The 22,317-nt window shown below is 45.8% G+C and overlaps 1 protein-coding gene and 1 long non-coding RNA gene across 4 annotated transcripts in view; one reads left to right on the top strand and one right to left on the bottom strand.

The window, feature by feature from the left end:
* Positions 1-12,200: 12,200 nt before the first annotated feature.
* The window catches only part of LOC142494839 (tubulin alpha-1B chain-like), an 81,111-nt gene continuing 70,994 nt past the window's right edge, over positions 12,201-22,317 (bottom strand). For 2 of the 3 annotated variants that reach the window (XM_075599377.1, XM_075599378.1), the window contains exons 2-4: positions 15,637-15,859; positions 14,293-14,441; positions 12,201-13,522 (exon numbers count right to left, since the gene is read on the bottom strand). In XM_075599377.1, the coding sequence (XP_075455492.1) occupies positions 12,545-13,522; positions 14,293-14,441; positions 15,637-15,817 (1,308 nt within the window). In that variant the 5' untranslated portion in view covers positions 15,818-15,859 and the 3' untranslated portion in view covers positions 12,201-12,544. Of the gene's footprint in view, positions 13,523-14,292; positions 14,442-15,636; positions 15,860-19,483; positions 19,594-22,317 lie in introns of those variants that run through there. The other variant, XM_075599376.1, reaches the window with a different exon arrangement.
* LOC142494840 (uncharacterized) lies at positions 14,898-16,936 on the top strand. The gene is made up of 2 exons (XR_012801594.1): positions 14,898-15,016; positions 15,656-16,936. It is a non-coding gene; the product is annotated as an uncharacterized LOC142494840 (long non-coding RNA).

Genomic DNA, 22,317 nt, shown 5'->3' with positions numbered 1-22,317 from the left:
TCTTCCAGAGACTCCTCCCTGCTGTCGTGGGGACCTGGAAGAGATGGAGGCACTGTACCAACTGTGAATACGAACTCAGCACTGCCTCACAAGCCAGTCCTGGTGAATTCCCGAATACCATCAAGGGGGAGACTCAGTAGTCCTGTAAGCCAGCAGGTGCATCACACAACATGACATGTAACTGGGGGCAGTTTTCTCACCTAGGGGCCCATATGAGATTGGGTAGGGGTCGAACCGTTACATTTTTGGAGGCGCTGCTGAGAGGCTCAGGACAGGCTTTAGCTGGGCTAATGAGAAAGGAAATGTATGCTACCAGTAATGTGCTGCAGAAAGGAAGGAAGCCTAGGGGTAGTCAGGAGTACCATGGTCAGTCGCAAAGCACACCCTAGGGCCTGTTATGGAGTAAGGTAGATCTGGAGACAGGGCTATTGCTGTTCTAGTCACCTTGAGGCAGCTAGTCGTAGGATGCCTTAGGGGGTAGCCTGGTTAACATGGGTCAGGAACTCCTGGGAGGGTCTGCGCTAGGTGTAGCCAACAATAGGTGACGCCCTCAGTACTGCATAGAGAAGCCAGAGTACTCTAGCCAGTAACCAGACTACTAACCACAGAGCACATACTGGAGGATATCGTGTACAGCATACAGAGAGAGAGTTAGCCTAGCCTGAGGTAGTGCATACATGAGAGAGACACACATGAGATACATGTAGAGGTGCACTGGCATACTTTATTGCATAAAAATGGCGGCTGCCCAGCAGAGGAGCACCATGTACGATTGCAACAGAAGTGGAAAGATGGTCGAAGTAAGGATGTCCCGCGCAGTGCAGAGTCCAAGATGGCGGCTCGTGCCTGATGGGGAAAGCGCACGTGATATGTGTACCACGGAGGTACCAAATGCAGAAATAACTTTTGCAAGTTTGCTGTGGAGTGGCGCGAAAGCTATGGCCGCGCCGTCCTTGTCCTGCCTAAGTTCCCGGAGTGCAACCCTGGAAGATAGCTGTGAGGACATTGTGATTACGTGCGAGAATGCTGGACGAGTATCTGATTGCCAGGCGGTGATCACTACCCAAATTACCACTGCTGCTAATGTGGATTGCAGCGTGATCCAAAATGTCGGCTCCCGCTTCCCTGGGAGACCGCGTGGGCTGTGTGCAGAAGAGACTTTTGCAAAAACCTGGCCGGGAAAGGCGCGAAACAGAGAACCCCACCCTGATGGGGAAGTGGCGCGAAAGCCGTGGCCGCGCCCTCTTGGACTGTGACAGGCTCAGAGCCTATTCTGGGTCATGACGTGAAGTTGTGGGACCATCCTCTAATCTCCACCAGAGTGAGGGGTCCTTGCATCTGCCAATGGAAGACGGAGCTGACTGAGGGAGGAGCTGGATGTGCGCTTCCTGTCCCTCTTTTGCGAAGAGCTGGTGAGCAAGAGAGACTGCAGTGCTGTGTGTCTCCCTTGCCAAGCACCACTACTAATTGTGTCATGACGGACATTGCTATACACCCTTACCAACTGCCAGGAGGCTTCCTGGTGGTGAAGACGGGTGGAAGAGAAGTACTGAGGTGCCTATGTATGCAGTGCAGGCTGCCGGGCGGAGAAGCCAGCACCACTGCGAGATGCCCCATATGTGGTATCCATTATTTGTGGGCCATGGAGCCGTTTGTGCCTGGGCACGCCGCGGAGGCGGGAGGAGATACAGCCATGCTGACGGCTGGAGCCTCGCCAAGAATAAAGAGAGAGAAGGTCGATCCCGGAGAATGGGGATCGCTATTAATGACGGTACCTAAAATGGATGGCGCAGAGGTCTGCAACCACAGCGAGAACCTGGAACCTCGCTGTGGGTTCCCTGCGGAGGTACCCTTACCGTCACCAGCATCTGCCTCATCGGACGACGAGCAGGGAAGTCCTACGTTGGTGGTGATGCACCTACCAGCGGGCCACTACAGCGGTGCTGAAAGTCAAGAAAAGATACTCACCGGTGGTCCTGAGGAGCTGAGCATCGAGATTCCCCGACAGCATGCGCTGGTGCGGCCGGAGCAGAGGAAGAGTCCTATGGCCGTGGCGACACCCAGCGTGTCAGGCGAAGAGGACCTCATCGTAAGCCAGCGGAGTGGTGAGATACCCTCTTACCTCCCACAGGCTCCGATGGAGGCGGCAGAAGAGAAAGGCCCGACCAAGGCCCAAGCGGAGCTGAGGAGCGACCTAGTGTATCCGGCGCTGACGTCGAATTGGAGGAAGAAGTTCCGGTGGGGGACCCCCCCCAAGATGGCGCCTCATCCCGCGAGAATGATGACGTCACTTCCGGTGGTCACAGCGGAGCCGACCGGAAGCAACCGTCACCGCCGCCGTTCAGCACCAGTCTGTCCAAGGAAGATATGGACAGATACCGGCAAGCAGTGAAGAGTCGGGAGAGCAAGAAGACGGGTGCGCCTAATCTGCCCAATGTTGCCACGGGGCGCGGCATAGCCAAGCTGCTGATCATGATCCCGCAACGTAAGGACACTTACCCCTTCCCTTTGCCCAAGGCCACTGCCCCTGTCCCTGACACGTCTTCCTCGGGGTCCCGATCGAGCCAAGGGTAGTCTGGGGAGTCACAGGACACGTTGGAAGAAAGGCCTGGTTCGGCCATGGACTGGGGTGAATGTTTTACATCTGATGAGGGGTCGGGAGGGAAATGATTCCTGCTAGGACATCCCCGAAAATGAACCCCGCTACCTATAACCATATTGTACGGGGAAGGCCTAAACGCTATGGGTCGGCCACACGTTCAAATAATACTTCAGGTGTCTCTTCTGGGGGAGAGACTGAGGAGAGTGAGACTGCATTGTCAGTGAAGAAGCAGTCCTTGGAGCATAGCACTTAATGGTGGGCTCCAATGTATGAGGGATATTTGGAATGGTTAGACTGCACCCGAATTGTGCTAATGAGGGGAGCGGTGGTTGACCACTGGAGGGATGTGGGTGAGTACACAGCCGAGGAACGTCAGAAAGAATTAGAAAGACGGTGGTATGAGATACAGAAGGGAATAGTCACCCCAAGGCGATCATCTATCCTGTATGATATCATTGCCCCTGAAGAGCCCCTGTCTTGGATACTGCCAGGCAGGGCAGGCAATAAGAAATTGATAAGGATCAGCAGGGCTGAGAGGGCCATAGTAGCGCGCTATAAGCAGTCGCATGGGTTGGACTATCGCTATGTTCCTGAACCTCTGATGCAAGAAATAGAGGACAATAGCAGTACCTGGCTAAGGGAGACAGTGGAGGACTACACTGGCGACACACTTTATTCGAGCTCGGCTAGTCCCACGAATTCGGGTATACCCGGGTGTATTGAGGTTTGTGACTGTTTTCTGCCCGAGTGCATTGGGTTATTTCCAGGCAGGGATTGAAGCATTTTATTCCCGCTGGCTGCAATACTGCACAGTATATATATATATATATACTGCATTACAATTCATGAATTGATGCCATCTGGTAGACACGCGAAGCATTGCAGCCTATTAAATCCTAATCATTATCATTTAACAGATCAGCCGCCCGTCAGCCAGGCATGAACCCAGGCTGGGAAGGCAAACGCAACGGGGCTTGTCAGAGGTGAGGAGCGGTGCATTCCAGGTATCTGCCAGGTACATACTGGGTATTTGCTCGAATAAAGTGTGTCGGTGCAGTACATCAAGTCCAAGTCTAGCTACGCTGAACACAGAACAGAGTCTAGAATCTGTTACTTAATGAGGATTTGGAGTGTTGGGCGCAACATTTATATGAATAGGATGGAATACAGACCAGAAAATGGGCCGCCTAGATCCTATAGCATAACGGTGCTCGATGCTAATGGGCGGGAGGTAAAGAAGCCTGACCCTAGACATTATTACTGAGGTTTAAATTCTCATAGGGAGTAATCTATAAAGTATAAGTTCTGGGTACAGTGATTATGTATAGTGTGTGCAATGTATTCCTGTAATGATATATTGTTGTTTTGTGTATTTTTGCAGTTGCCCGTTTGAAGGAAGGTTCCGCAAATTTAGGACCAAGTGTAATTTTGGGGTTACATGCCTCTTTCCTTCTGTACAGTAATCCCTGTTAAGAGGGCAGGTTTGCCAGGAGTTATCATGGAGGTTTGCCATCAACCCCCTGTGAGGTGTACTATGTAGCAAAGGAAGTGACAGCATGCTCTGTGTCCACTTACAGTGACATAGGGGTGGTGCCTCCTGGAGCTATATAATACGCATCACTTCCTAAAGTTAGAAGTCAAGTGTCTGGTGCTAGAGCTGTGAGACTGGAGTTCAAGATCAAGTCTGTCAAGTAGTTGCAGAGTGACAAGCTGACCCCACACTGTGCCAGGGCGCTGCCGCACCAGGGTATGGCCGAAAGCAAAAGGGATCCACTGATCCAGGACGTCTATATCAGCGAAGCCTCCGCCTCTGCGTGGGGTGAACTCCGGTAGGAGGGTCTCACCTTTAATAGTCTATGATGCGTGGTGGTCCTGCCCCAGACCACAGTCCGCAAATAGCTTTGCGGATTCTTCAAATTGCCCTATACACTAACTGTATACAGCTACAGGGAAAATGTCCCTAGCTACGGGTTTCCCTGTAGCAGCAACAATCTGATTAGGTGAGTGGGGCCTATCTTGGACCTAAAGGGTTAAGCTGGCCTAGTCTGAATGCCACTGACACCCAGACCCTACCTTCCCTTTCTCTGTCCTGGCTCCAACTGTCAGTCCCTCTAACTGTCAGAACCCCAACTGTCAGAATTCTAACTGCCATGCATCTCTCAGCCCTATTGGTTGCCTGGCAACATGTGGTCTGCAGCCCCTGAGGCTGCTGGAACTTGTAGTTCCCCTGCTGTGCTATACTCCTAATGGCCGCCACTTGCGCTTGCTACCGCTCATCCACCCCCCGCACTCTCCCCAGCCTCCGCTGCCTATGGAAAGGTAAGGGGACACACAGGGGACCAGGGGGACCCAGGCTATACATGGTTTATGTAACCCCGTTCACCTAATAAAAATGATTATGGATTTAATTTGGTGGTATGCTACACAATGGATTCTTTTTGAGAGTATCTCTTTGCTCTCTAATTTTTGTTCCATACTGAGCAGTGAATCAAAAGTTTTTAATTTTATATAACAGCATATCTTTTTATATACACTTTGTTTTTACTAAATTGTTGTAGCTTGTATTTTTTTGTATTCCATTAATGTATAGACAGCCCCCTCTGAAACCGGTGTCATTTCTCTGTTCACTCCCAATTTCGTCTTACCCAGGTGTTCCGTTTGTGTACACCCCCGGGGCGGAGCGTTCAGACTGGGATGACTATTTAACAGCTGAATTCATGTATGTCATGGTCTCTTCGACAAAGCGCCAATAGAGGCGCGAAACGCGTTAGAGGTTTCATTTCCTTCGTTTCCATATAATGTGTTTATTTATTATTATTTATTTATAATTATTTATTAGTATTATTTTGCATTCCACCTCTTTATCATTCGCAGTGCACCGTCATCTTTTTTTTTCTTCTTCATCGAAATATCTCCTTGTTTTATGGGCCAATAGATACCTTACAAATAATAAAAATAGGTCTTTTTAGAAATTAACTCGTGGTGTCCTAGATCAGGGGTGCACAAACTTTTCAGTTCGCACCCCCCTGTCTGAGCTCCCCCTCTGCTCGCGCCCCCCATCCTTACCTGCTCCCGGTAAGAGCCCGCTGAGAGAAGGTAAGAGAAGTTGCAGAGGCCTCACACCTGCCCCGAGCCCCCCACCCCAAGCCCCAAGTTTGCACACCCCTGTCCTAGATTATTAACATGCTGAATGTTTTAGTGGTATTATCATGACACAAACAATGGGAAAAAATTCAACAACAATCGCAAATGGAGTGCATGTGAGGGGAATCTATATGTATGTTACCAGGTGTGTGGTGCTTTTACCTGTCAGGTTCACAGGAGGCCTGAACTTCCGCCAGTGAGAGCCTGGGGTGAATCCTCTGGAACGATCTTACAAAATAGAGCGCCTCCACCTGTGCAGGATTCTAGGAGTGTAGAATGCTCCCTGACACAGGACCCACATATAGTAACCACATACACCACACGTATATATAAACAGTTTACTATAGTGGCAAATAAACACAATACACATACATCAACAATAACCTTCAGTGTCACCCTGTAACACTGCTCCTCATGGGTGATAACCCCACACAGTAAACCCACCCACGTGTGGGACAGCACTGCCCACTAAGATGAAGTGTAAGTTGGTGCACTTGGTGATTTGGATAGTACCTGCCCGGTGCTCCTGCACCCGGGTACTGCAGAACAATGGAAGCCTCAGCGATAGCGTCCTCCTCCTGGTCGATGGTCTCCTTCTGAGCAAGCTCACTGATCAGACTGTCTCTGTCTCTGCTCTGCAGAGAATGATTCACTGCAGCACTGACCCTTCTTGTCAGAGCACACAGCACCGCAGCTGTGTCCCTGACTATCCAGGAAAAGAGAGTCAAGGGGTGTCCCTGACTAAGCTGACTGTGAACAGGGCAAAGTCCCTACCTAAGGAACTTCCTTAGAGCAGCCACAAACTGAAGGGGAGTTGGACCTAGCTGGGGCCTAGAGGGTAACCTGGCCTAGTGTAAGAAGCCACTTGCTCCCTACACAACCTCCCCCTACCTTATCCCAGCACCAACTGACTCGCATGGTCTGTGCGCAACAATGTATTTTTCTCCAGCAGGAGAAGCTGCATGCTATATTGGCTGTCTGGCTGCATGTGACAGAGATCATAGTGCAGTCCCCAGAGGCTGCTGTGTTTTGTAGTTCTTTGCAGAGCTCTTTAACTTTAGGGCCACGTGCATGATCTGTAATGGCCGCCGCTGCTGCTAACTGCGCATGTGCGAACTGGGGGATGTCCCTGACTATGGAGCGCCTCTTCTCACTCCCTGTAATGGCTGCCGCATCGCATCTGCGCACGCGCGAGCCTAATGCCAAATGCAAGATGGCCGCCTTGTCGCTTCTGTGCATGCATGAGCCTCCGCGCATGCGCGGACACAATAAAGATGGCGACGCCCTGCCACTGATGTCACCGGGAGCCCCTGGTGACGCACTCGCCCCCGCAACTGTATACAACAAAAGACAGGGGTGCCCAATAATACATCAAATTGACAAAACATATATTGTAATAAGTATAAAGTTTCAATACTTCAATAATAATAGTAATTACTTGTTTATTTAGTTAAACCCTTTGGCCAAAGAGTCTTAAGCCTGCATACCAAACGTCAAGGTATAACCAAAAATGCAGGTCCTAACACTAAAACTGTGAACCCTTCCTCCCACCCCCGCAACTGCCCTCACGCTGTCGCAGGTAAGGGAGAGAGAAACAGACGTCTGGGGAGCCAGAGAGGACCTGGCTACAGGTAAATCACAATATAAGTCAGAGAGAGACCCTGCCCAGACAAGCCAAGTGGTTTGGTGAGAGGCTTATAGACACAGGAGTAAACGTGCATTATTAAATAGGTTGTCAATAGCATCTGGACGTTTAATGAGCTGCTTCTTTTGAGAGGTGAATTTTCAGCTGGGCTTTGAATGTGGAAAGTGAAGGTGCTTGACGAATATCGAGTGGAAGAGCGTTCCATAGGTAGGGAGAGGTTAGTGAGAAAGGTTTAAGACAGTAGAGGGCTGTAGATGTAAAAGAGACAAAGATGAGACAACTTTGGATTAAGCGTAAGAGGCGAGTAGGGGTGTAACGAGAGATCAGAGTCATGCTATATTGAGGTGCAGAGGAGGGTAGAGTCTTTAAAGGAGAAGAATTTTAGAGTTCATACAGAAATGAATACTAAGTTAACAGAGAGAGTTCAGGAATATGTGTTTTCACCCCCATAGGAAAAAGAGATCATTAATACACCCAAAATTCAGGGGAAGGGAAGATTGGCCCACTGCCATCAATGGACTTCAAGAAAAGAAAATGACGAGAAACTGTAAACATATTTTCTCCTAACATGGTCATTCTTCATGGCAGTGTGCACCCAAGCACTAACTTAGGAGGGAGACAATATACCACACCACACATCAGGTGAGGATTGAATATCTACTTTGGTCATCAATGAATACCTTCGTAAAACAGTACAGACTGTCACCCTGAACAACTCTCAGGGATATGCTTGTCTCTTTAATGCTGGGGATGTGGCTTACACTCCAGTTGTGTGCTCTCAACATTTCTGGAACTGGTTTTGCGGCTCATAAGCTTCTTTTTATACCTATGTAGGTCCATCTGATAGGATAAATAGTTTGTCTGAATTTCTAAACCTTTACACACTGGTCGATTGGACGTGATCCACTGCTTCAAGCACCGGACCACATTCAATGTATGTAGTTATGTCTCCTTAAGGTTGTCTGGATTCAGAAAAAAATAGGGGATTGCTACAGTGTGTGTATTTTTTTTCCTGGTTCAAATGAAAAATTGAGATTACTTTCATTAAAAAGTGATAAACCCTCTGGAGGATTCACAGCGTGAAGATGAATCTTCTTCCAAGAGTGCTATACCTTTTCCAAGACCTCCCAGTTCCTTTGCTAAAAGAATACATCCTCTCTCTCCAGTCGAGAATAATGAAATTTATCTGGAATAAAAAGAGTCCGAGAATTAAGAAAAATATCTTGAGGAGGCCTACCTCGAGAGGAGGGTTGGCGGTACCTTGCTTGTTGGCATACTACACGGCCCAATTATGTCAAATTATACAGTGGCACACAGACCCGGGCCTCTGGAGATGGGTGGCACTGGAGAGAGAGTGCTGTGCACCAGTAGAGCTGCACAACTTAATTTGGTTACCCAAAAAGTGTAGGACTACACTAGGAATGCCGCTGCAGGCTGTTTCTAACTCCTTGACGGTGTGGGAGGCTTCTAAATTTAGCTGTTCTCTCACCACTAAAAATTCCTTGATGGCCCCACTGGTAGGCAACCCAGATTTCGCTCCAGGAATGAATAGCACTAACTTCTCACGGTGGATTCAGTCTGGATATTTGCGACTGAAGGATCTGGAGGGTAGAAAGCACATTAAAACATTTGATCACGTCAAAGCTGAAAAGGAAATGCCAAATACTGAATTGTTTAGGTACCTCCAGATCAGAGCATTCTATAATAAATTCCCAAACCGGCCAGTCAGAACAAATAATTTTGAGCAGCTGTGTTCCAGAGGAACAGACACAAGGGGACCAACATCTAGGATGTACAGGGAGGTGATCTGTCCTGAGACGGCGGACGAACCCAAACTCAGTTATATCAGACAATGGGAAGCAGACCTAGGGGAGACCTCAGAGGACGAAGACTGGGACAGGATCCTGCAGGCAGCAGCCAAGAGTTCAATTTGCATCACGTTAAAGGAGAACGCATATATAAGGTTCTTATGCGTTGGTACCATACCCCACTAAAACTATCTAAATTCGTCAGAGGATATTCCCCACTTTGTCCCAAGCAATGCGGGGAAATAGCTGACTTGCGACACATGCTGTGGTCTTGCACAAAGGTGGTCCCGATTTGGGAAAAGATTAGAGACTGGTTGCAAAGGATACTCAACTTAGAGATCCCCCTGGATCCATGGCTGTCCCTGCTGGGCAGACGGATTCAGGGAGTATTGAACGCGACACATAAATTGGTAGCACATTTTGCAACCGCCACGCGGTGTGAGATCGCAGCATTGTGGAAACAACCTGAATTACCAATCATCCCCAAAATCAGGAACATGATTTGGCATGTGTGCCAGATGGAGCAGTTGACGAGTCTGGTCAATGACTCCGGCCCAAATTTCCTAAAGGTCTGGTCGACTTGGTTGGCCCAGACAGACATCCCGGGGGTAGATGTTACCACAATATTGCATTGATAGAAAGAAATGCGTTCTCCGGTAACCAGTCTGGGTCCAAGACCACTTAGCAACGGTACAGGTAGGGAGACTGGGGAGACGATATTCGTGTAAAGTCTAGAGTAGAAGGCATGCAGGTGTGCGCACAACAGGTGCCCAAAGTCAAGGAGGAGGCCAATATGAGAGGCGCAGATCAGCCATCCGCTCAGCCGCAACCACCCCCTCCCTCCCCCCCCCTTTTTTCCTCCTGGTTTCATTCTGTCCCGTTTCCCCGTTCACATTGGTCTTGTCTGTCTCGTCGGTCCTGTAAGTCGAGATCTGGTATCACCCATGTCAGTTGTCTTGCGTGTCTGTCCTTCTTTGTCCGTGCTACATACTTCGGGGTGTATATGTATTGGACTATGGAATGTGTTACCATGTTTGCAATGTAAAACCCAATAAAACCAAAGTTATATATAAAAAAAAAAAAGTGAAAAACCCATCTCAATACAGTTTTGTCTTGATGGACCACTAGAAATGGCTGTTAAGATGATGCCTGTAATTCATCAATTCTTATAGCTGACGTAAGGTCTACGAGGAACAAGGTCTTTAGGGATAACAGGAAAAGAGAGATGAAAGTGTGGTGCACTACCATTGAAAAAAAAATCAAAAGATAGATCAAAATACAGTAGTTTACCACACACTTCTTTTCCTGCTTCTACATCCAGCGGAATTGCACACAGAGGATTTCCTGAGGATCTGCAGAACGGATGACCAGACTCATTAGTATGTGAGTGTATTGTGGTTATTCCACTGTCAATCTGTTCTTATATTAGGGCTGGGGGATGGACACTCCAATTGAAGGAAATTGTTGATGCTGTTATTTCTGGTTACTTAATGTGATCGCTGAAGGCTGTGAGCTGGAAGGTTCCAGGCAGGCGTGATATCCCCCACACATGCCCCAGTATTTACTGGATTTCATTTCCAAAAAAAAGGAACTCCCGAAACGGAAATCACTAAATGTTTCAATTGTGCATGGTCTTTATTTCCGCTGAGCACCATATCCATACTGGACTGTGTTTCCTTAGAGATAACATGCTGATGGAGTGGTTTAAACCGATCTTTCATCAAGATCTTCAGGTTTATCGACAGATTCAAAGATGGAATATTTTCCTTAGTCTTTGGTCTCAGTCGCTCAACTGCTTATTCAATTTCAACTAAACATTTTCTATTAACTTGGGGCAAATGCATTTGGACGAGTTTTCATATCTCAAGTCATGATGACAGCGGTATGAAGGGAACAAGCAGTTCTTTGTTTGTTTTATTTTTGCACCATTTCAGCTCTTCTTTGGTGCTTACATCGTGCCTGTAAGAAATCCAGTGGTATAATTATATTGTAATATGTATGAATCCGGTATGAAAACAAAATGTCAAAGTATACAGTATATTGTCTGATTTGCAATGGCTCACTTTTTCTTTGGGTGACTGACTGACTCTTGGGTGGTGGGTGACTGACTGACAGTGGGTTGGTGTCTGTATATATACACACACACACACAGAGAAATCGGAGCGGGGGGGGGGGGGGGGGGGGAAGAGAAACAACAGTCAGAGCCTTATCCACCTCCACAGCACTGCAAGATTTTTGTAAGGCCGTGCCTATCGTGCCGTCGATGGCGATATGTGACGTTACTACCGGCAAAAGTTATTTTTTGCTGGATGGCGGCGTCACGAGTTTCCGGCGATTTGATTGGTTCAAGGGCCATCACATGACGTCCCTTGAAAAATCAAATTTTGCCGGCTACCAGTTTTGCGACATCGCTCCGTCGCACTTACTATAAGCGCACGTGGCAGCAATGTGTTTGTTGTCGGGTGACGTCGCCAGCACTATAAGCGCAGCCTAACAGTTAACTGTTTGTAATCATTTGTTGCCAACGTTCCCAGCAGTTTGAGCTGCAAACTAACAATACATACTGTTACCTTAGTAATATCAGGTTACATTAATGCTGCTGAGTTACACTGACAGAAGAATTGATTGAAACGCAGCCATTTAGTAAACCCTGGGAATCAGGATCTTTGAATGATTTGTTCTCCCTTGATCAGCAGTTTAGGTAATTCTGTTTCAATATAAAGTAATCAAACTGCTTATATTAATATATTTTCCAAGTGCAGCTTGAACTGCCTGTAATGTATACTGCTTTTTAGAGAACTGTGCTGCGTGTTTCACAAGCCTCCTCAGAGTGAGGCATGTTTATTTTGGCTGCTTCAGAACTCCATAAATAGCCATGTTAAACACAAGAACTTGGATATTTTTTCTAAAACTTGTTCCTTTGTGTCAAGCAAAACCCATCATGTGCCTTACACGAGACCAAGTCAAAACTCTCATCCCAAAAGAACCGAGGACCACCACATTATGCATTGCTTATTTTTATTGATGCAAAAAAAACACACAAGTGCCAGTTACAAGACCATTAATGCATTATAAGCCTGAAGTTTGTTTTTATCTTGGACAATGCAAGAAAACAAGCCACTTGAGTAATTTCTTCTACATCTGAATGCTGGTTCTTTAAAAGACATTAGGCTACAAGGTTAGAAAGGACAAATTCCACAACTAACAATTACCCATTAACGGGCAAGACTGCTTATTGAAATACCACTGCAGCTGTAACACTTTTAGTAACAGTTTGTTTAAAGGATGTGCAGTGACATTAAAACAACCCCAATTGAAATGCTTGTAAGTTAACCGTTTAGTTATTCAGTAGTCATCCTCCTCTTCCTCTCCAGGTTCAACAGATTCTGTCCCCACCTCTTCATAATCCTTTTCCAGGGCAGCCATGTCTTCCCTCGCCTCAGAGAACTCCCCTTCCTCCATCCCTTCTCCCACATACCAGTGGACAAATGCTCTCTTGGAGTACATCAGGTCAAACTTGTGGTCCAGCCTGGCCCAGGCCTCTGCAATAGCCGTGGTATTACTCAGCATACACACAGCACGCTGGACTTTAGCCACGTCTCCTCCTGGAACCACAGTGGGAGGCTGGTAATTAATTCCCACCTTAAAACCAGTAGGACACCAGTCAACAAACTGGATGGACCTCCGGGTTTTAATTGCAGCTATGGCTGCATTAACATCTTTGGGTACCACATCACCTCTGTATAACAGGCAGCAAGCCATATATTTACCACGCCGAGGGTCACATTTCACCATTTGGTTGGCGTACTCAAAGCAAGCATTGGTGATCTCTGGCACAGATAGCTGCTCGTGGTAAGCTTTCTCTGCAGATATAATGGGTGAATAGGTTACCAGTGGGAAGTGGATTCTAGGATAAGGCACCAAGTTAGTTTGGAACTCTGTAAGGTCAACATTCAAGGCACCATCAAACCTCAATGAGGCTGTAATGGAAGAGACTATTTGAGCTATCAGTCTGTTTAAGTTGGTGTAAGAGGGGCGTTCAATGTCCAGGTTACGGTTGCAGATATCATAGATGGCCTCATTGTCTACCATAAAGGCACAGTCTGAATGTTCTAGAGTTGTGTGGGTGGTCAGGATGGAATTATATGGTTCCACCACTGCAGTGGAGATCCTTGGGGCAGGGTAGATTGAAAATTCAAGCTTAGACTTCTTTCCATAGTCAACAGAAAGACGTTCCATCAACAGTGAAGTGAAGCCGGAGCCTGTACCTCCTCCGAAACTGTGGAAGACCAGAAATCCTTGAAGACCAGTACACTGGTCAGCCTGCAAGAAACCATAAAACAAATTAGTTTTATTCCCTCATCTTGGTATGAAATATATAGTAAGTCAACATTGTTATCACAGCAATTAGAAGCACTTGTGCTTTTACATAGCTACAGGGATAGGATACACTGCTATTACAGGACAAGCTGAAGCACGAGACCAGTGCCCACAACTTTTGTTCAGATAGAATAAAGATATTGGTTTCTTGTTTGACGTTCTTAAAGCAAAAGTTGGTAGCAGGATCAGGGGGAAAAAATAAAATAAAAATTCGCTTTGCTGAGCAATATTAATGGAAAACAGCATGTTTAAGCATGAAGTTGATGGGAATATGTTATCAATGTAATCTTAGGGGTGTACGCCACATTCATAGTTAGGCCGCACGTATAGTCCCGGCGATGTCACGCTGCAAAAACAAATTTAAGTGACTTCTAGCTATCAAGCTGTCGTGTCGCTCCTACTAGAAGTGCACACAATGGGTTCAATGCTGCATTTGTTGACGCGACATTGCCAGAACTATAAACGCGGCCTTACATTGCTGAAGCACCCCACAGATACAAGTTTGTTAATGCATGAAATGGCTTTAATGCCAAGCAGTAGAGATGGTAAACACCCTTTGTCTGCATTTGTTTCATGCCGTGTGGGAGGGATTCCTTTAAGTCTCCCAATAGAGACTCCGTTGGATTGAAACATCTGAATGTTTGTAGTGGTGGCGGCACTAATAGCACATTCTTGGAGGATGTTACCATTAAGAGCACAAAGATTTTACTTGCCATTTTCCGGACCCGATCAAGCACTGAATCTATGATTTCCTTCCCGATTGTGTAGTGGCCACGGGCATAGTTGTTGGCTGCATCTTCTTTGCCAGTAATGAGCTGTTCTGGATGGAAGAGTGATCGGTATGTCCCAGTCCTGATCTCATCTGGATGGACAAAGTTTGACAGTTGAAACATCTTCAGCAGAAATGTTTCTATAGCAATCAGCTAGTCCAGACAACAGGCAAAGTATCCTACAGATCGATACCAGCATGGTTTCTAGGTTTCAGCAGTATGCTGGCCTGCTGTTAGAGTAAAGTGGTAAAAATAACAAATCCAGAGTAAAGGTTGTACCTTTTGTAAGGTCAGTCATTTAATGTAGGGTGAAGATAACCATCATGTCTTACTGATGTTACAAGAATTGCAAACTTTCAGGCCCACTGGCTTATAGAAGTGACCTTAGGGGTCCTGAACACTTACAATTCGCCTTTACATTACAAATTATATCCATACAAGTATAATCATCCTGATTTTTTTTTATTCTTAGATTTCTAACCCCCTGTATCTGCTATCAGCACAGGACATGGCCTATTTAAGCATTACATTCCACTGGACCATGTGACTGCATTTAGCCAGTGGAATGACAGTTGGAGAGCGAGTGTTGCCGCACTGGACTAGTGCATGCAGCAGGGCCCAGCACCTGACAGTGCAGAGGGAAGCAGGCAGATGCTACTAAAGAAAGGTTAGGGAGCCCAGCTGTGCAGGATTTACATCAGGTTGGAGTGGGTGCGCTAACCCACAAAGGATATAAACTACTGTTATATTGCAACAGTTTGATCTTTGTGAGGCACCAGGCCTGCAACACAGTTTATGAGCTCCAGCGATTGTGCTAGCACACCAGGATCTATAGGCCAGTACCCCATGATTGGGAGGCTGGACAGAGATAAGTTGTTTGTGCATCGTTCACACTGTTGGTTTAGTTGTTTAAGTATACATGTGTATGGAGTGATTGAGATTAAGAGTCACTGTACTGATTCATGAGATATGTACCACCACAAATTATAGCTATATAAAGCTGGTTATAATTAATTACCACTGTGTTGTGTCTAGTCACTACAGTCTCACATGTACCAGTCTCATGTACCACACACTACGAATTAAACAGTAACCCATAGGACTCAGGCCATATAATCTGGAGGTAAAATAGAAGGGTTACAGATTATTTATTTTATTCCAAGTGCTAGCATAGTACCACATTAAACTTCCAGACATTTAAAAAAAAAAAAAAAAAAAACAAGTTGATAATGAAGGTATTAAAAATAAAAAGTAAATCCACTGCAAGTAGGAAGTTGAATACTTTACCAATGACTGTTTCCTCTAGGTCAATGAACACAGCTCTGGGTACATGTTTTCCTGACCCAGTCTCACTAAAGAAAGTGCCAAAGGAAGAATCCACCATGCCAACAGTCTTCTCACTAGGCATTGTTCCATCTGGCTGAAGTCCATGTTCCAGGCAGTAAAGTTCCCAGCAAGCATTGCCCATCTGAACACCAGCTTGGCCAACATGGACAGAGATACATTCCCTCTGAAAGACAGAACATTGCCCATTATGGAAGATGGCTCTATTTACACATCAAGCCAGAGAACAAAAAAAAACGAGTTTAACTCCTTGAGCGCTCAATGGACATACATCCTTAGGGCCCTTAAGACATACCCCAGGGAATTTTCCTTATTTTTCAGGGGAGGCTGCAATCAGAGCAGAGTACCCTCCTATCGTTCACATCACCAGTGACATATTGGTCTCAGGATCATGAGCCACTGGCAGAATCATGGCACTCTGGTATTGCAGATCCTCCAGCACCCAAAATATAAACACGAGATCAGTATTGGGGTTTTATGTAGTACCAAACAGAAGAGCTACATATGTAGTCAACGTTACTGCAACCCATGGTGTGCACCATCTGGGTGAAATGGTGCAACAGCTCCATCCCATTCTGACAGCAGATTCCAAACAATGGCCACTTCCCCCACAGGTTGCAACAACATTGGCTGCCTCTGTAGAGCTCCAGTAAATATATACCACAGAATCTATGTTTATCTTTCACTTCACATCGTGACCACTTCATTTTGTGAGCCCCTCATCAGCACAGAGCAAAGGGAAATAACGGGGGTTTTCTTCAAAGGAAAGGCATTGCAAGTGATGGCCACTGAAGGGGAGCAGCATTGCTTGCGTCACATCAAATAGGATATGGTCCCCATCATCAATACTTCTAGAAAGTATTCTAGAATGAGCATTGCGTTTATATCCCATCAGAGCAGTTATTCAGAGAATGGTCTGATGTGATCCTGGCCAAAATAGGAAGCGCCAGTAAGAGGCATCTTCATCTTTCACCATCCAGCATTGGATGGAAGAAATGGAAACAGGCCAACTCCAGTAAATTATGGGCAAGTCTCAAATGGAAAGTGTTAGCCGGTATGGGGATTATATTGGAGTAACCGAGTACCTCCATACACTTAATGTAAAAACAAATATTTCTTTATTAAGTATTGTATAAGCTTCTCAAATGCAGCCCAAGTGCTTTGCCCCATTGTTTAACAGGATAAAGTTATTTTACAGTCTTGCTTATACATATGAAGGCACCTGGAGTTTAAAAAAATTAAATTAAAATAAAGCCCCACACCTCTGGAATGTCCTTCCCCTCAAATCCAACAAGCACCCTCAATCCACATTCAAGACCCACCCCAAAACACAACTGCTTTAGGCTTTGGTCCCGCTGCGTCCGGCAGTATGCACAGCCGCGGGCCACCAGCCCCTTTCCTCCAGTCTGGAGGGCCCCGCTGGCTCCTTCCGGCGTGGCTGACTGCGTGCTGTGACGCGTCAGCCAGCCGGAGCTACAAGGAGCTTGTGGTTTTGGTGAGTGTCGCATCACGTGACTCGCAAGGGAACCAATCACGGATTGGACAGCACGAGAGCCCTCCGTTCAAACCATGCCCCCCCTACAGACAGCAGGTAGCAGTCAATTGCCTCTCAGCGCGCTGCCTGCACGCAGTGCGGACGCGCTGACTGAGGGAGCGGGGCCTTAGCCCAAGGAAGCATACGAGCAGCTCCATGGCTGATAATTAACTCCTCACATAAAGCTTGGTCCCTTGCAGACACTTACCAGAACACCCTCCTACTGTCTCTGTACGTTCTCCCTACCAATTAGATTGTAAGCTCTTTGGACTCCTTTTCCTAAATGTTACGTTAATGTCTGAAGCACTTATTCCCTTTGTTATTTATATGATTGTTAGGTATAATACTGCTGTGAAGCACTATATAAATACAGACATCTATACATCTGAAGGCAGCGCAGATACCTTACAGGATTGGTGGTGCAACTACTCAAGGATATCGAATTATATCGAATAATAACTGCATTGGACAGGTGTTACGTTTAGGATATAAACTAGTGTGAAATTATGACTTCATAAACTGCATCCCGAGTGTCCAAATACAGTGTCTGAAGGTGGCTTAATGTAACCGTTACCCAATTGTAATGATTAGGACATTAAAATATAACATATTCAGTTTTAATAAGATACACAATATCCATATCAAAACCAATAGGTGGGTGGGGAGCACAGTTACCACAAGAAAGCCAACAGCAATGTTTAAGCCTAGATGAGATTTTACCCATCAACATGAAATCTAAAAGTAACAAATCACCGAGTTAGATTGTTACTGTAGTTGAAAAGATGGCCATTAATATAGCATGATAGCGTTAATTCAGCAACATGTATTCATGTTCAGATATTCCCTGGCATGCATGGGTTAATATCAGAGTAGCACAAGACAAGGCATTCCTTCTAGCTTCTCTGAAGTGGTTCATACAGATAGGAGCCTTAGCTACACAGTAACAATTTAGTTACAAGATGGTAAAGCGTTGTACTCACTGTAAAAATAGAGAATTGCACCAGTTACATAATTTTATAATATCTTATTGTAGCCATTACAGTACCTGTAGGCTCTCCCCATGTGCTTACAAGTCCCACCTGTGACATCTCAGTCAGTCATGTGACATTAGCCTCACCCCTGTCATAACCACGCTACCATTTTTAGTTGGTATATGAATATTGTGTTTCTTATTAAAACTGGATTAAAAATAAATTTAAAAAAAAGTTATATTCTAATTGTAATGGTTATTACATTCAATGACTTACATTAAGCCACTTTCATCCTCTGACACTCGTGATCAGTGCAGATATCAGATCTGGAGTTTTTTTTTTTTTTTTACATAGCACGGATTCGTGATCATATACAGCTGATCCAGAACATCCAAGTCCCAAAATTTGACAACAGGTTAATCAAATTTGATTCGACTCAACTGAAATGGTCATCAAATACCATTCTAAATGTGGCTTCTGCTTCATATGATAAGGATACCCATCATTATTTTAGTCCTTTTACCACAGCATCCTTGCTGAATTGTAACAAAGACACAGGATTGTTTTGATGCCATGTACACCCACTAACATTTACTGAAGACACACACACGTCAGAGGACAAGTCATGCAAACCTCACCCCCCCCCCCCCAATAAATAAAGAGGGTATAAACACAACCCAAGATAATTGTAAGAGAAAGATGCCATTTAAGGTAATATTTGTTTTATGTGTAGAGTGCTGGGAGGCCAAGCCATCAAGTGATTTATAGCTCTTTACACCAAGCCACACAGGTTTTGTTATTAGCAATGGGGGGGGGGGGGGGGGGTAAGGACACATTAACCCACAGATTTATTTAGGAATTAATTCCCCTTGAACTCTTTACAAGAAACAAGAGTAAGGGGATATATAGGCAGACACCCAAGAAGAACAGGTGCGCAGAGCAGGTGATATTTGAATATTACACACAGGTAGCAGCAGTTTGTGGGGAATAATTGTCAGGACAGAGACAGTATTTATACTACACAAATAATTCACCTTTAATTAAAGAAATATGGTACAATAAGCATATCTAGGCCAAGTTAGTATTCCAGCCACATTCTTAAATGTGGTGTAATAACTAGTGTCTTCCTTACAACAGTGTCATAACACAACTTCCCTTAACCCTCCCACATCATAACCCTGCACCCAAACAGAACCCACTAACATAAGGCAGGAACTAATAAACCTTCACCAGCCAGCTGAAAAGTGCAGCACACAAGAACGCTATTCACATAAAGATCTCTTACCATGATTGTAAAAATATCTTTTGAAGGTCACCTCTGCCGGTGAAAGAACTGCAGCTACCTCTTACCCCCACAAGCAAGCTGTCCTGATCATATGGGCAGTGCCTGATCAATCACATGCTTTATAGCCCAGGTGAAAACTGCCTCACCTGATCTGAAAGATTACAAGAGGCCCAGGAACACGATTTAAAGCATTAGTGGCTCATTATAGTCAATGTTATCCCAGGGGTTCTCAACTCCAGTCCTCAAGGCCCTTCAACAGGTCAGGTTTTCCGTATATCCCTGCTTCAGCACAGGCAGTGGTTTCCCCACTGAGCCACTGATTGAGCCACCTGTGCTGAAGCAGGGATATATACGGAAAACCTGACCTGTTGAAGGGTCTTGATGACTGGAGTTGACAACCCCTGTCTTAACCCATGCAGTTCCAATAGGTCCTGCCAAGCCATGCAGCGAAATACATAGTGAGCCGACCTGGAACACAAGTGGTAAATGCCGACAGCAACAGCTAGTCCTTTCTACCTAAACCCACGTGCGTCTCGCATTTCAATGACTGCCCATCCACAGTAACGCCATGTCTGCCCGAGAGCGGAGTCCATTCCTGGTTTACAAACAGTCAAAGTCCCAGACAAGTGTAATCCCACAATGTACTGCAACGAGAATCGCTGGGGTCTGAGTTAAAAACACATGTTCTGTCGATGTAAGACGAGTGGTTTTTCTGCTTTCCACAGAGGTTCTCACCTTTCCTTTTTGTGTTGAGCAGAAACAGTATTTGAGTATTTTTTAGGGAAGGCTATAAAATTGCTGCTATTTCTTCTTGGAGGACGAGTTTTTTTCAATGATAAAATCTAAAATAAATATTTATAATGTTGTGAAGATTTCCTCCGCTTTCTCACAAATAGGGAAAGGTTCCATGCAGACCCCATGCTGCACTGACAGTACTACATTGCTATGTAAAATAATGCTCATTTAAAATAATTGCAATCTCTTGTGAAATGTTCCTTGTGCATTTTTAGATTATCTGTAATGATTTTTTATGGCGTGTTGAAATAATGCAATTATTATGATCCTACGTTATTACTCTTGCTGGCGCGTTGCAGCAGGGCGCACAGAACGGGATGGAGATAACGCACTATTTCACCAGCTGGCGCATTAACGTTGGCTGCTTCAAATATTGTAGTATTTATTATCATTATTAATAATAATAACTTTATTTGCATAGCGCTTTTCTCCCAATGGGACTCAAAGCGCTTCACAGTTACAAAAAGGAATAAAAGAAGAAAACATTTAAGGTTATAAACGAGACCAAACACAAGGAAATATACAATACAGGATGGGACGGTGCTGTAGCTATTAAATGCCGGACAGGTTGTGGTTCATTAATTGAATGCCTGGGTAAACAGGTAGGTCTTGAGCCTGTTTTTATATATCTCCAGAGAGGAGGCCTATTGAATAGTATGAGGCAGACTGTTCCAAAGAGAGGGAGCAGAGTGGCTAAGAGCTTGGGTGCCAAAGGAAGTCACGGAGATTCTGGGAACTGTTAGGAGTCCATCTCCTGCAGACCGAAGTGAGCGAATGGGAGTGTAGGGAACTGTAAGCTCTTTCAGATAGCTGGGACCCATGTCCACTGGAGTGCCATTTCCTTCATTTGTTCCTTCATCTTCAGCTGGTGGATCTCCACTTGCAGTGGAAGTTTGAGCACCCGTGCAGAATCAATGTTAGTGCCCCTGTATCAACACTGTCATGGGAGACCATCACTTTTAACACCTTTATACCTTCCGAGATCAATTAACTAGGCAGGACAAGATTACTGAATAAAATTGGGTTTATTCGGGCAAGACCGCAGACATACATAAATTGCACAAACTACAATAATACATACCAACTGGAGGTCTGGGGTGAGTCACTAGCCTCAACTAGGTGCAGGGTACCCGCTTCAGAAAGGCTTACCCTGTCTGCTGCACGTCCAGGAACACCCAGTACTCTTTTCTGGAGAAGCGCAGTGCTCGCCTGACTACGTTCTGTTCTCAGAACTTGGCCATGAAATACGGGACTTAGCCTCAGCTTGGCCAGGCTTTCCTCTGGCAACTCCCTGCCAAGCGCTCTGCTATTCGGAGTAGAGCACTTTTGAAAAGCCCGCCATCGCTTCACCAGCTCATGCCCCAGGTTGCTCTGGTACTCTGGTTGGGCAGTCTCCTTACATAGCTCAGCGGAGTCTATCTCTAGCATGGAAGAAGGACCGGCGGCCAATCAGTGCATGGGAATTTTCCCAACAGCCAATCACAAATGGAGGGCTCGCCTGGCTTTACCCAATCAAAGGAGGTTAGGTTGCCGGCAAAGCGGGAAATATGAACTGGCCAATGGAAATCGTGCTTACGTACTCTGTCTCCGCAACAGCTTTCCTTGGACAGCCAATTGCTGCCCGCTAGGCTGGCTCCACAGTGTCTGGGCACAACAAAGGGTCTCACCCGCTGAGAGACCATCCACAGACCTTTTCCTCCGCCCTTCCCCACCTGCCAGTTGTCCTGACACCTTGCCCATCCGCCCTGTTGATCCGCCATTGCCATGCAGAACCCCCGGCTAATTACATTACCGGGGCTGGCCGCATAGTAATGGATACCCATACTTTTACATTGAGAACTTGTAAGCTAAAACGTGGGCTCTAAAACTTGTAACCTAAAACATGGTCCCAAGAACTTGGACTCTGAAACTAGGTTTTATAACAGGCTCCTGCACTGTGTTTTAAAACTTAATTGTAGAACTTGGTGGTGGGGCAAAGAAATCCCATAGAGTTACATTAACCCTCCATACACACAGCGTCTTTATGTACAGACGCGTAC

This window comes from Ascaphus truei, chromosome 5, assembly GCF_040206685.1.
Source record: "Ascaphus truei isolate aAscTru1 chromosome 5, aAscTru1.hap1, whole genome shotgun sequence".
Classification (NCBI taxonomy): Eukaryota; Metazoa; Chordata; class Amphibia; order Anura; family Ascaphidae; genus Ascaphus; species Ascaphus truei.
This window is presented reverse-complemented; position numbering and strand designations above follow the sequence as displayed.